General features: G+C 33.2%; 1 protein-coding gene across 1 annotated transcript in view; it reads left to right on the top strand.

Annotated features, from left to right (window-relative positions):
• The window catches only part of Ndg (Nidogen), a 193,337-nt gene that overhangs the window by 103,484 nt on the left and 73,411 nt on the right, over nucleotides 1-16,442 (top strand). The window contains exons 4-5 of the mRNA XM_069830946.1: nucleotides 2,807-2,948; nucleotides 10,039-10,247. Of these exons, the coding sequence (XP_069687047.1) occupies nucleotides 2,807-2,948; nucleotides 10,039-10,247 (351 nt within the window). The remainder of the gene's footprint in view (nucleotides 1-2,806; nucleotides 2,949-10,038; nucleotides 10,248-16,442) is intronic.

Here is a 16,442-nt window from a genome sequence, read left to right as displayed (position 1 = left end):
TGCAGAACAGCATCCCATGATGAATCTGAAATTCGTTTGTTGTATGTTTAGTAAGCAGTCCGAAGACTGGTTGGAAATTTGTTCATATCTTCTTTTTTTAAATGCTATCCATAATCGACAAGACTGAATAACATGTGTTAAAACAACAGCAATTGCATAAAAAACAAAAATAATTATAGTATAAAAAAGTGTATTCTAACGACATAAGAACGTATGTAGGCTATAGGCCTATGTGTAAGAATATGTATAAGAATACAATTCTATAATTTAACGATCATAGCTAAAAAATAAACTTGGCAAACTCTATGTTAAAACTAGTACAAATATATCTACGAAGTTTAACTAGATATGCGTCTATATACAATTTACCGAGTGCTTCAAAATGTACAGTTACCACAATTTAAACTCAGACATTTGCACTGTAAATAATAATTAATAAGTAACAATATTCTCATAGAAGTTATAACATTATTACCTTTATGAAGGAATCCAAGCTTGATAAATGTAGAACATAACTTCGGTCCTATATAGGATAACTCATTACCGGTATTTATTTCTATTAGTACGAAAATATACTAGACATTCTTTGTTATAAGTTAAGATAATATAATAATTTAAAAACAAACACTGCAAACAAAACTAATTTAAGCATCGCTAATCTTTATTATTAATTGACGTAACTTCGTAAGATAAAAGCGGATCACAAAGTACAGTAAGCAACGGTATAAACACATACGAAAACCTACTGCATGGATTAATCATGGCGCAGCCAATAGAAAACGAGCAGTCGTATGGCCACACGTTCTGAATCGTTGCTTCTCGTAAGCAACGCTCTGTATACTGGTCACATACTGGTATACAGTAGAGGCATTCTAGTTTATAATTGTGTAAACTTTGTTGAAGATCTCCTCGGAATAAGGATGTAACCAACAAATCTGTAATTCATGTTTCGCAACCATTTTTGATTACTCAAAGATACAAGTTTATTCAGCCATTGAGCGAAATAATTTAATTTCATAAATAAATGTTTGAAAATTATTTTTTCCACCTACATCACTTATTTCAAGAAATTGATGTTACATCCTCTTTCCGAGAAGGTCTTCAGTTATAAAATAATAATAAACTTTTCGTGATGCGCCCTGATAGCCTACTAATTTATTTATGAGTTATACCTCTGCTTAGGTGCATCATTTTAAGGTGACCATAATTTTTAAGGTGACGGGATATGATTAATGAATAATGCATAATATTATTATTATTAGACTATTATTATTATTATTATTATTAGTAGTAGTAGTAGTAGTAGTAGTAGTAAATGCATTTGTAATTATTGTACATTAAATTAATTACTCACCGTTTGACCGTTTTTGTACACCAGCACCACTATTGAGATGCAACTGAAGAAGGACCTGGCTGGGAGTCCACTGATCACTGTCACAGAATTTACAGAAAACTGTATCTTCCTTATACTTTTTCAAAAAAAAGGAAATTTCTTTTGAAGTGTTTCATTAAATCTGCATTTGCGTTTCGGCATATTTTATTACAATTCACACACAGAACAATTTGTTTGTATGCATCTGAAGTTTGATTAGTGTAGTAATATGTAGCTATTCGGCTATGTATACAATGGAGGGAGGAAAGAAACTGGCCACCCTACCCCATTATCTCTTGGTCTTCTTACTTCATAAGTTGGTATCACTTGTGAGGTTCATACCTGTCTTCAGACAGTTGACTAAGCAACACAATATTAACGTTAAAATAACACATAACAGGAATACCTCTCTCACTATCACTGTAATTATTGTAAACTGTACATTGAACAGACGAGAAAACCCTGTTTCATTCCAAGATTCAATCTGAATGATTATCTTACAGTCATACCAATATTTTTGCCTAAGTTAGGGAACCTAACAAAATTAAGTATGAAACAAAAGTAAAATAAAAGGCTTTAATCTGTTTGTTTAAAAAAAATCTGGGACAAATGAGGACGTTGCCGGGACACCGGGACAAAATTTAAAATACAAACTGAGACGTATGGACCATACGGTATGGTCTCCTTTTCGTTATTGGCTGTAGCAAACTTGCTGTGTAAGTGGAATTTACATGCGAATCGAGGCAGAGCTAGAATGTCGAGTTTATCTGCTCACTCCATAGTTTAATATTCACATTTGTAAATCCGTTACGTCTTATTTTTATTGCTACTGTTTATTATTATTATTATTATTATTATTATTATTATTATTATTATTATTTCTAAATAACGTAGGGAAGAGAAAGAGAGAAATAGACTTCGAAAATGGAAGTAGACCTAAAGCAATCGACTGAGGAACTGCTGCTTATATTTTAAACTAGTAAAAACAGATTATTTAAACATTCGACTCATTATTATTATTATTATTATTATTATTATTATTATTATTATTATTATTATTATTATTATTATTATTATTATTATTATTATACTATCTTAGATATAGTTCTTCTTAAATCATGTCAGCAGATGTCCTGCAATAACAAAGCTACAAATTCATAAATATGTCCATAGTATAATCAGAAACTAGATTAAGACTTAGAAATAAGATTGACGAAGCAATGATTTGTAAAGATCTTTATGGTGAATAAAGTACTACTACTACTCATTCCATGTTGAGCTGTCAGTACTGAAATTACTTCACTTGGACTACTGTATTTTACATAGTTGTCTGAAGAATTTCACATAATATGATTCTACTTTTTCTGCTCGTAATAAGGAAGACATTAACATGACTCTGTAATGCTCTAATTCTTACTGTGATGTGTGTTTCAGAGAAACGCAAGATGAGTCATTATTACAAAGGGCGTCTGAATCTGTTCATCAAGCATTCAGCTACGGAGCAGATTTTGAAGCTAGAAGTCTGTTCATTGCCACTTGGGAGGATGTTGGATATCATGATAGGGGTGCTGACAAGGTACTTCTGAGCCATAGCATTTATGTAATTTCTAAATAAATCATGCAAAATAATATGCATCTACAAATAGGCCTATAGGTAGTCCAGGTTTGTCAGTCTCAGTGCCGGAACAGAACTTTATTTCGGATGTGGTCGTACGTTCTCGTGAGTCTTCGAGGAAAACAAATACCTACAACTACATAATATTGTATGTTAATCAGTAATCATCACATTTACCCATGTGTGTTTCTAGTGAGGAAAGTCATAATTTTTAACAACCGGTTCTCTTCGCAAATAACAGCAAATTTCGTATTTTAATATAAAAAATATTAAATAAGATAATAATAAGCTGTTAAAAATAATTGGAAAATTGCAATGCAACACGCTATTACAGAATTATGTGCAGAATAATTTCAAAATTCGCAAATACTGATTGGCGTCACGAAGAAGGAGAGTATAGGATAGTATTCATCACCCCAGCTTGTCCATTGTCTGTCCACACTGTGGTCTGTCTCCCAGTTACATGACTGATCTGTTCCATCTCATATCTACAATGGGTTGTTTTCGTGATAGGTTGGGACATTGTGAATGGTTCTCACTTGAGCATCTGTTGTAAGTTTGGTTAGTATGCCTAATAGTGTTTTATTTAATTTTATGGCCTACTCAACATGATTTTACATAGGCATTTATTTGTATCAAGTTTGAAGTTGTTATTATTCGTTTGAGAAGCTTTTGTCATCCTGTCTGTTTTAAAAAAACTGAAAGTCAGAATTTATAAAACAGTTATACTACCGGTTGTTCTGTATAGTTGTGAAACTAGGACCACAGTCTAATACTTACAGTCGCGCAACTTCAACACTTTTTTTTGCCAACATTCGCGACACTGGCGCCCAAGCGGCAGGCAAGGCACTGGTAATAGGGTTGATACAATCTCGTTCAGCTTCTAGACAATGATCTAGATTTGCTTCATGAAATGTCAAAAAACTACATTCATGCTGGTGATTTCAATTGTAAAAACCCAAAATGGAACTCAAGAATTATTACTCCGAGAGGAAAACAACTTGAAGCACACGCTTCCCTACATAAATATAACATAATAGCTCCCTCACAGCCAACTCACTTTCCATACAATAATCTGCATATGCCGGATGTATTAGACATTGCCCTTGTCAATACTACTATTACACCTCTATACATTGAAACAGTTTCTGCTCTGTCTTCAAACCACGACCCAGTCATTCTAGTTCTAGATCACATTCCAGCTTCTTCTATATTAAAAAATGACAAAAGAAAAACAGTCAATTGGAAATTCTTCAGGGAACTCGTAAACTCTTCCGTGCCAGGCAATATAATCATTGAATCAAGAGAGGACTTAGATAAAGCTGTACAAATCTACACCTCCACAATTAGCAGTGCTATCAAAATCGCAAAAACTGCATACAATAAGAACCCAAACACAGCTAAGAACCTAGAAATTCAAACTCTTTGCAAACAGAAACGCTTAGCTAGGAAAAAGTGGCAAAAAACTCGAAATGAAACTGACAAAAATATCTATAACAATTTAAAAAACAAATTACACAGAAGAGCTTTTGAACTGAAAATAGATAAATTTGAAGCCGATGTCAAGGATGCTGCATCTTCGAATACTATCTGGAAAATAACAAAAAGACTTATTTCATCTAACAACATCAATAAACAGCAACCCATACATACTACAAATGGCATCAAATACAATCCACAAGATAAAGCTGAAGCAATTGCTGAATATCTAAAGGATCATTTTAGTGAACCAACTGCTGACCCGAACTATATGATCTCAAATCAAGACATGATTGACAATATTAATAGAGATTTAAAAGTTCATGATGCAAGTACTATTCCTCATACAACCCCTTCAGAAGTTAAAAAAATTAAGACTTTAAAATCTTCAAAATCTCCTGGACCAGACAAAATTAGTAACTTAGCTCTAAAAAATCTACCAAAGAAAGCTATATGCCATATTACTAAGTTGTTCAACTCAGCATTGAAAACTCAATATTTTCCCTCATCTTGGAAACATTCACAAATCATTACAATTCCTAAACAGAACAAGAACTCTATGTATTGTCAAAATAGAAGACCAATATGTCTTTTGAATACACATGGAAAATTATTAGAACGGATTATCCTCAAACGAATGTTGCCTTATACAGACACCATTATTCCTCCTTGGCAAACAGCTTTTCAAAAAGGAAGATCAGTAACTCATAATGTAGTCTCTCTCGTAGAAGACATAACCAAAGGCTTTAACAACAAATTCTACACAGCAGCCATCTTTTTGGACGTTTCTAAGGCATTTGATAAAGTTTGGCATTTAGGTCTGCTGTATAAACTTAATAAATTTCTGCCTCGCTCATTAACTCACCTTCTAGCTAGCTACTTAGAAAAGAGATCTTTTCAAGTCCTCATAGATGGCCAACTATCTTCCACTTATATAGCAGAAGCTGGAGTTCCACAAGGCTCTGTACTTGGTCCTATATTGTACTGTCTCTACACTTCTGACATTCCTACTACTCTCAAAACTAAAACACTTCTGTATGCTGATGACACAGTTATATATAGTGTTAAATTCAGTCCTCAATATGCTGTCTCCGCAGTTCAAAACCATGTACTTCTATTAGAAGAATGGCTTAAAGAATGGCGTATTTCTTTAAATCCTGAAAAATGTCAGTCAATAATTTTCTCCAAGTGTTTAAAAAGACCTCGTGACAAAATAAAAATATGCAATCAAGAAATTCAATACAGTGACCATGTAAAATATCTTGGTATTACTCTTGATAACAAATTGTTATGGCACAAGCACATAAAATCTGTAACAACTAAGAGCTCTCTTAGAATATCTCATCTTTACCCCCTGTTCAAATCTCCTGTCCTCAGTCTAAGAAGAAAAGTTATGCTATACAAAATGCTGATTTTACCGATTCTAACTTACGTTGCCCCGGCTTGGTGTTATATTCCAAAAACAGTGTTTCAACCTCTTCAAATTGTTCAAAATAAAGTGCTCCGAATAATACATAATTCAGACTGGTACACAACAAATGCACAAATACACTTTGATTTGGACATGACATTTCTGAAAGACTCATTACGTGAACAAGTTAAGAAGTTTTATAACAGTGCAAATTCAAGTGAAAATCCATTCATCAAGCGTCTTGGTCAATACAATGCAAATTTCTACAAGAAACACAGAACACCAAAATCCTTTTTAAGTGAATAACATGCACTTTTCCACAACCTCTGACTTCCTTAAACCTACACTAATGTCTCTGTGCCCAATTGTTTTGACAGCTGGACATGAACAATATTTGTGCATCGTTATTTGAATTTACACTAAAATACGAAAAGGCAGAAAACATATTTGTTTTGGAACTTTATCAATAAATTGCTGAATGTGAAAAAAAAAAAAAAAAAAATCGTTCAGCCAGCACGTGCTTTAAAGGGATGCGAGATGTTATAAACGTTTTAATCATGCGTCGGAATAAAGGCAATGTGTGCAATGACGAAAATTGCAGTAACAACAAGTTTAAATCTCCGAATTTGTCGTTCTTCAGATTCCCTAAAGACCAAGAGAAAACCATAAATCAGTCATAACCTATAATCCACGTTGTAGGTAGCCTACGTATTGTGTTCTATAAAATATTTATTAGTTATCAGTTTCCTATTTGTATGTCAAAGTAAATACCTGTTACAGTATATTATTTTTTTGCAGAGTTCATATGTGTAAATGTGTAACCATTCCGATTTTGGATAATGTATCTAGAGTTTTTAATGCAAGTAATTCCATAATTTTTGTATTCGTGTTTTATATTTTTCAGAAGTTGAATGTTATATTGCATTCAAGTAGGGATCATGGTGTTAATTTTTCAAGAATTCATGGAGTATTGTTATTGGTGTTGATTTTACATTCCCAGTGATTATTTGAGCCGTTCAGAGCAGAAGTGGTGTAAGTCAAAATTAGGTAATGAGGTTTAAAGTTAAAATTCTGTAAAATACAGCGCAAAGTAGCAATTAATATATCCTTCGTGCTATTCACTGACTACTAATAGTTTAAATAAATTCAATATTAACTGCTACTTTGCGCTTTATTTTACAGAATGTTTACTTTAACCCTCATTACCCATTTTTGACTTACACCACTTCTGCTCTGAAAATAAAATTAGGCCTACATTTTCTGAGTTAATATTGAAGTTACAATTTTTTCAACAAAATTGTGTGTTCATTTATTTGTTCTCACCTACGTCATATTAACAGTAAGTGCATGTAAATTACGTATTATATAGGTAGGATAAGTTAAAATTAAGCTTATGTGTGAAAACTGGAAATGTAATGTAAAATGCGGTAAACTTGCCATAAAAATTTACACCATAATATCCTGCCCTCCCAAGCCAAAAGGCCGTATCTCAAAACTTGAATATTTTTCAGTATTGAGGATTTAGTGAATCATCAAAGCGCGCCTACTTTTAAAGTTAATTTATTGGAATTTTTAGCGTATTCATTATTGAAATACTATATTCAAAATATATAGAATATAATTTTTAGGTTAATTAGCTTACATTTTTGTGTACAATTTGAGATACGCCTAATTTGCTAAGTATTAATATTAATTGTTGAAGATACTGATATGCTTAGCAAATTAGGCATATCTCATATTGTACATAAAAAACCAGTAAGTGAAATTAATTCTCTCTTATTTTATTAATTATTTAGATTATTTTAATAAATTACAACACATACTGCATAGCAGTATTGTAAAAAATACTGCAATCTAAGACAATTATTATCTAGAAAATTAGTAAAGAGACAGCAATTTATTTACCAATCATTCTGTTAACATTGAAGTTGAAAATAAATGTTTGGTTATATTTACTAAGGTACACAGTTCACAAAATACTTCTGCGTAAATTACTGAGGTAAATAAATTAACTAAAAAATAAAAAACACTGAAAAGTTAGTTAATACCAAATAATTGATACTTGAACATAATAAAATTTTAGTCATCATTTACTGGAAGATTCTCCCAAAATGTCAGTCTGTTTTTCATTATTCCACCCAAATTACGAATTATGGCACTCTTTTTTTTTAAGCAGGGAATCCAAGAGGTTTTCGTTGCTACTCAGGACGTGGTAACTGTTCCTTCCTTCAGTTTATTTTTCGTCAGGAAATTTATGTTGAACGATGTACCATCAAAGACATTTTTGTACTGCATACTGTATGATCCTCTGGAAACCGATATTTCAACCATATCATGCAGACAGGATCATGAATGAATCAGGTTCAATTTATATTGTGATGAGTAGTCAGACCAAATGAAAAAAATACTGAAGCTCCACTGGCAGTATCTCAGTCTGGTAAGATGCTGATTTTACTGCATCTACAAAGTCTGCAAAATCATATACTTTATATCCACGTCTTTTCACTGACTGTTCTACTTTGTGATGAAAGGATCAGAAGGCATAAACGAATGGCCTGGATCAAAATATCTCATCAAACTTTCATTAGTACTTACTTCATTTGAATTAACAATGTAAATCAAAAATGAAAAGAATGTCCAGTTTTTGTTCTGGACCATGCAGTTGTCCAACCATAGAGTAATTTTGAACAATCTCTCTTGTACTTGAAAAAATTGTAGAAAGTGCTTACTATTTCTTCTTTGCTCCTTTTAACCCATTTGTATTGTAGTTTTGGTTCAGGGAAAATACTCGTGTAAAAAGAAGACAAGGTTTTTCGTAAAACTTTTCCATTTCTATTAGGTAGGCCTAGTATTGCATTGTATTTTTGATTAAGGGAAATATTCGTGTAAAAAGAAAAAAAAATGTTTTTGTATTAAGTTGTAGTGCTTTGTGATGGCAGTTGTGCACTAGAACTAAGTATTTAATATTATTTTAACTGGAATTTGTATCTTTAAACTTGGGGATGATGGTTTGGTTACAAAATATGCAGGATAGGATAAACTCACACTCATTTATGTCACTCATATGAGTCCATTGTATCACCTCCAGAATTAAATTTTCACAATGGATGATGAATGACTTGTAAATTTCCTGAGTTCTCTGACTCAGCATCAGATTTCTTCCAAGTGTCTCAAATCTACTACGGTATGTTGATCTCAGGATTTACTTTCCTTGTGAAGGAGCCATGTTAAGAATTTATACTCATATCATTGCTCTCGTCTAACTGAATCTAACCATTACTGTATAGGCCAAAACTTCACCAGAGGGAGAAGCAGAAGTTATGGTACAAGAAGTAAGAACATTTTTTTATACTGCTCCAGAATCGGAAATTATAAGTAAACTTCTCAAATGTTCATAATGTAGATCCATCTTTGTTTCAAGAGATAGTAGTAGGCCTATCAATGCACTCACGAACATAACAAACATTGGGTTCCATCAACGATTTGTCAATATCTTAACCTGCATCTTTTTCCTTTTTGTCTTCTCATACTTCTACATTAACTTTTCAGTGAAGAGTAGCCTATGTAAACTTATCTGGTGATCTAGGTCCACTTTATTTTCATCCAGCAAATCCTGGATTTAATCTAAGGTTATCCTTGATGTGTGCAACATATTTTTAGGTTTCAATAATTTTTATCCCGTTGTTTCCAAAATCCGTACTTATCTGTGGTGCAATAATCATGATGACGATCTGGAACACATTCTTCTATACTGTCCATCCATAATCCACAAAAGAAGTCAATTAAAATCATCAGTACCAGTTGCAGACGACACAGCCCTGCAATATATATTGACTACACCCCAACTCTGGCTACTAGCAACAGGCTTCTATAATGAACATCGATCAAAATACCCCTCATTTCTCGTGAAAAACAACAACTGAATAGACTACAGTAAACTATAGTGGACTTTATGTTGTCAGCAAACAGCTGGATACATTAAGAAGATTGATTCTTTCCGAAATCAGTTAAATTGAGGTCCATTGAATCGAGGGTCAACTGTTTTCATAAATACTTAAAAGTCTTAAAATGAATAATTCATGTTCCATCTATTTTACAAGCCAGTATTATAATGTACCAGGATTAAGTAAGAAACTTTTAATCAGTTTTTTTCTTGTACAGGTAAATACCTTCCAAGTGGTAGTAATAAGTGATGGATCAGATTCATTCGTCGAGTTCCTGTATGCCGATAACGGCATCCAATGGATCCAGGGAATGGCGCAGTCATCTGGACTGCCAGATGCGAGGGCCCAAGCTGGATTCGTGTCTGGTGATGGCAGACTCTACACGCTTCGAGGCTCTGGCACTGATCAGATCCAAAACCTAGACAAGTATGAAATGATTTCTTTGGTAAATAAAAAATATTTTAATTATTTACTGCTTATTATAACATCTATTAAACTAAATGTAACTTAACTTATGTGATATATTCAGTAATATCATAGGTAACAGCTACCATATTGTAAACACTAATAATATTAATAGGTAATCACAATAATAATAATAATAATAATAATAATAATAATAATAATAATAATCACAATCACAATAATATCTATAAAACACTACCTACAGTTGGACCACGTGCATGTGCAGTGAAGAGAGACGAGGCTAGATTTGTCCGCTCATCGATGCTGGGGCTAGACAGAGTCCAGTACTGTCAGCCAATCCTGGAACTTGAGATTTGGACTATAGAAACTCACATTTTAAAATTCAATTACTAACAATACTACAATGAGATTAGTTGGGGACACTCGAGTTTTCATTCAGAGTGGCCTGGCTTTGATAGCTGGGCCGGCTCTGGACAAAAACTTGAGCATCCCCAACTAATCTCACTGTATTATAGTAACATGAATAAGTAAAGTAACGAGCAGTAAGTAGCCTAGACGACGATCAGTGGAAGACAAACAAAAAATAGAGATTAGAAAATAAGGCAACCACTGAACTGGGGAAACATTTTTATAGAAAACTAGTAAGATATTACAAAATGTTACTACCAGGTACATTTCTTATTACAACTTAATTCATTAACGCTAACATTATGCACAGAATGCATTCGAAATTATGTAGAAGAAGGTAAATGATAACTTCAATTATTACAGTATGATAACCATATGAGAAACAAGCTCACATTGAAAGACAGAGAAGTAAAAATAAATAAGAGAGCAGAGTATAGTTATGTAAACAATGTTGGTTTTAAGAAAAAGTACTTTGAGTGGACCCGGCTCATACTTAAAACAGTGTTGCACGTTCAATTACATATTGTGTAACAAACAGCATTGGCGAAATGGTTAGCATGTCTGACCATAAAACGAACAGGCCCAAGTTAAAATCCTGGTTGGGACAAGTTACCTGGTTGTGGTTTTTCCTGGACTTTTCCTCAACCCATTAAGATCAAATGCTGGGTAAGTTTCGGCACTGGCCCTGGTATTATCACCTTCATCTCACTCAGATGCTAGATAACCATCGCAATTAAAAAAAAAACAAACAACGTAACATGCATATTTAAAAATTAAATGAAATCAAAGGTTAGAGGAAAATTTATCTTTCCCTTAACGATGTTTAATCGATTTTCTTCTGTTCGAAAGTAATGACAGGTTATTTAGCAGGTGTTGATTAACCTTTTTCCATTGCTGGTGTTGAATGTAGAAATTATTCACGACATTTCGAAGATTAGCTCTACACTTCGTTATGATATACAGAGTGATTCAGAAGGAATAGTAAATATTTTAGGGTGTAGTATTATGGACTGTTCTGAATAACAAAATTCATATAAACATGTGTTCAAAAAGTGAAAATACAGTTGTTTGAATGTTATACATAACTAGGGTTATAAGTGAAACGAGGGAAGAAAAATGATTTCATGATTAAAATCATTGCTTATTTACGTGGTATCAATACATTTAAACAGTTCAGTGCATTTTATTGCTCTTTTGACGACAGTTAGTGTTGATCTTCTAAGGTCATTTTGTCATTATTTTATAAGGGCAGAACTATTCATAATGCGAGCAACTAATTCGTCCTTATGTTTACTTTGTTTTTATACACTTCTTTTTTTATCCATTCCCACAGACAGTGAAGTCTGGTGACCTTGGTGGACAATGCACATGTCCATTGCGACAGATTGATCGTTTGGGGAATGAGAGATTTAGAGATGTGTTACCTGATGGTTAAATGTACAGGGGCTCCATCATGCTGGAAGAAAATTGTTGCTAAGGGAACTATAAATAGCTGTTTCTCTACACTCATAATGAACACTGGTAATCTTAGACGATCTCAGAAGAGTAACACATATTATTCTTTTATACGTAGTCAATAGTACATATTCATTTGTCGTTTCTTCATACCATTTACAAGGCTTGTTATGCGTAACATTTAAACAGTTGTATCTCCACATTCATTGGAAATTGAACACGTTTATATGAACTTTTTTACTTAGAATGGTCCATACATGTACCCCGTAAAAAATATTTATGATTCCTCCTGAATCACATTGTAAGTCCTTTTACTTATATCATCCTGCTCTCTACTGGCAGTCATTGATCAGTGAAGTAGAATGAATTGTTTGTAATGATCTGAACGAGTAGGACAATCTACTCACTTCACTTTCGTTTGTTCACCTGAAGACGAACATAGAAACAACCTAACCGTCGTGAATTTTGTATATTCCTCATCACCATTAGCAGTGAATAAACTGCAATCTGCACCTCTTCCGAACACACAAAAACATATAAAGACATGCAACAAATTGATTGTGAAAATTATATTGCATTTATAAACAATTAATAGTTGGACAATTAACTTTAAACAGCTATGCAACAATATTTTTAGGTCACAGAGGAAACTGCAATTAACACTCAACAAAATATTTCCAGACGATCACGTGTCTTTCTGTTTGTTTGTTGTAGGAAATATGAAACTATATTCCTTCAACAGAGCTTTCAAACACATATTTTAAAATGTGTCAGTCTTGTCGGAAAAATACTATGAGAATTTACTTGAGTGTAGTTTTAGTTGTTTATTCATTTCGAGAAAATATTTATTTTTAACATTGAAAGAAAACAAACTTCCGCAATATTACGAACAAATGCAGGAGATTCATTGTTCCAGTGGTGTTATTCAAAAAGTTTAACAACCGATTCTCTCATGTGTACTTATGTTAAACATATATGGTATATGTCCGTGTTAATTGCAAATATTACCTAGAAATAATTTAACAACTGGTTCGTCCGAACCGGTGCAAACCAGCCGAATATCACCACTAAATTGTTCCTAATCTTTACATGCTTTACAACCAGAAAACATCAGAGATCAATTCTTGTTCACTCTACTTTAGTTTCCTATATCCTATTGCAAAGTTTGAGACTTTTTGTCTATGGCGACAATAACAATGAGTTACACCATTAGCCAAATGGCTAGAGCATTGACTTTCCACGCTGGTAACCAGGGTTCGAACCCCAGAAGATCCAACTGGTATTTGTGGTGGACAAAGACAGTGTTTGGTGTTAGGTTTTTCGCGGGGTGCTCCTATTTCCTATACTGACATTTCACCATTGCTCCATTAATCATCATACATTGTTACATGGTTCTTGTCCTATAGTGCATCAAGGCCAATGCCTCCATGGCAGCTGAAAGAACTACAAGCTTTGACACGTCTCTGTCTCGTACTAGATAAGGGTGCTGGGTAAATGATGCAAGTCAGATGCCCGTCATTAGTGAAAAAAACAATGACAATGACGATAATGATGGTAATGATGATAACAATGACAATGATGATGTTGGTGAAGACAGTGATGAGAACAATAATGATAGTGGTAACTAGGTTGCTAACCCTCCCGTATTTGCCGGGATCTCCTGTATTTAGCCCTAATTTTTAATAATCTCCCGACTTCCGTATTTTTCTTCTCTTCGAAAATTTTTCTCCATTATTTTCTCATAGTGTAAAAATATATTTGAAACATTTAATTAACATTGATTGAAGGTGATGTGTATGATTGATTCTGTTGCTTCAGAGATGCACTGAAATATGCGATCTCTGTAGAAGGTAATACTTGCCGGAAATAGTTTCAGGGCTCACTAGTTTAAAATCAAACAATGTTAGAGTTACAAATTAAAAACAGAAAAAACTAGTCAGTTGTTTTGTAAGCATACCAGGCAGCAAAGCACATGCAGAGAGTGTCTTCTCTTATGAACAGTAAGTGAACAAATGTTCGAAACAAGAGCAAGACAATCTAATCAAATCAGAACTGCAAATCATAGTCTACTTCAACTGCTCATGTAGGGAATTTTTACAATTTGTTTGAAACTATTATGCGAGACAAAACGTCTCAAAATACTCTTAATTGAAGCATAACTACCTAAGTGTAGAATAAAGTTGTTTTCCAGTACTGCTAACTGAATTGAATAATTAGTCAGTTTTCTATGTGAAATATTGTAGATTGCTTAGTCTCCCGCATTTTCTTGAAAAACAGTTGGCAACCCTAATGGTAACTGTTGAGGATTATGACGACAATGACGATGATGGCAGTGACAGTGGAAACAATGACAACAATGATTAAGCAGTTAAATTGAAAGTTGATCATATAGTCTCATAGGCTATTACGAGGAAAAAAAAAAAGAGAGAGGGGAGAGAGAGAAAGAGGGGGAAGGGGAGAGAGAGAAACAGAAATCGAAGAAGTTGGATAGTTACACCACTGTCTAATATATACAGTCACGAAACTCAATACATAGTAAATATGCATCCATAGATAGTTGCTAACTACTAGGATCACTATCGCCTCATCACAGACAATGCAAAATAGTACCTGCACAGTCTATTGTTCCTAGTACCCTCATCAACTCAAATTTCGTGACTGTATATACTAGACTGTGATTACACTTTATGAAAATGGAAGAAAGCATTCGTATAGTAGAAATGTGATGGATTAGGGGTGCATACAGATACAATATTAGAACCGAAAGACAGTCCTGTAATTTGGGATGATACACAGATATTATTCAGCTGAATATTTCAGGAGTGTTGGTGACATTTAATACCAGGTGTGTACATAGTTATGCTCTATTTCTATTTATGCAAACATACCCAAGTATTTCGTAACGTTGTTGTTAAATGTGAGTAGAATTACTGCATCAAGGTTATGGTTCGTTTCAAGTAATCATAGTGTTGAAACGAGTAAATAAATAATGCTTATTGCATTCAAAATCAGGTGTAACTATTTACATAATCTGTATATAATTTGCATTAATAAATTCTTCCATACATCTTGTGAAATTTTCAAATTCATTACCAGTATATTCTGATTTCTTTTGTAGCACAACAAAACATATATTTGATTTGTTATGTACGGTAACATTTCTTCAAAATCTAGCAAAATAATGTAGTAGATTAGATTAAATCTTTATTAGCCGATAGAATTACAAGCATTCATGGCGTCGTCAGTACACAAGAAAAATGACATAACATACAATATAATACAAATAAACTTAATTCTGAATAGACTTAACAACTTAATACTAAATTACATGCAAAAAAAATTCTTAAATATATAGGCTAAGCTCGATCTTCAGTCTCCACTGTTCCATCCAATTAGGGTTGCCATATTTTGAAATGATGAAATGAAGACACTTCTCTCGACATTGAATGAGTCATTTCATTACGTAACATTTTAAAGATATCAGTACCCATTGTATATATTTAATTATGTCAGTATTCAGTAACTAATCACAAGAAATTGTGTGCTTTATTATTGTGTACGAGTATACAACATGCTCAAAATTTGTTATATGACATTAACCTATAAATATAAATGAACTCCCCCTCTCCCCCCCCCCAAAAAAATACAACTACAATTATAAATCCTGACAATTACATTTACACTTCTGCATATTTTCCAGATGACCTGATTTTTTTTCAGAATGTCTTTTTTTTTTAAGCAAATACTGTATGAGTAAAATTGGGAGCATGTGAAATGCTTGAAATTAAATTGCACTAGTACAATTGATCTCACTGAATCAACACTTAGTCTATTCCTCTCATTGGTCCACTGAGCTTTAATTAAAGAAAAAAAGTCTTTCAACAGAAGCATTGTGTGCTGAAATAGTAAAGAAAAACTGTGCTATTTTCACTATTTCTGAATAGGCTACTGTTCCTTACTTCTACAGTTCTCAATATAATCCAACCATTTTTTCTGTGATGACACTTGATTGATGTAAGTGACCGCAAATTTCTCCAAATTACAATACTGATCAAAACATTTTGCATCATTTATATGCACACCTTTATCAGTCAAAAACCTGACGGAGGCTTCTACACTTTCTCACTACATGTTTTCAAAATCCAGCCACTCAAAGCATGAAAATTCATTCAGTGGTCGAATCCACATTTTGAAGTACTTCAAGCATACTTCATAAAGTGTTTCAACATTGTTATAAAAATGTTTAATTTCATCTTCATGGCCATCATTTTCCAATTGCTTGATCGTGTCTTTCACTTTTAATGAGATGAAGGTTTTGTTTTTTCTTTCTTC

This window comes from Periplaneta americana, chromosome 7 (assembly GCF_040183065.1).
Source record: "Periplaneta americana isolate PAMFEO1 chromosome 7, P.americana_PAMFEO1_priV1, whole genome shotgun sequence".
Lineage (NCBI taxonomy): Eukaryota > Metazoa > Arthropoda > Insecta > Blattodea > Blattidae > Periplaneta > Periplaneta americana.
Note: the sequence above shows the minus strand (reverse complement) of the source record. Positions and strands in the feature narration are given on the sequence as shown.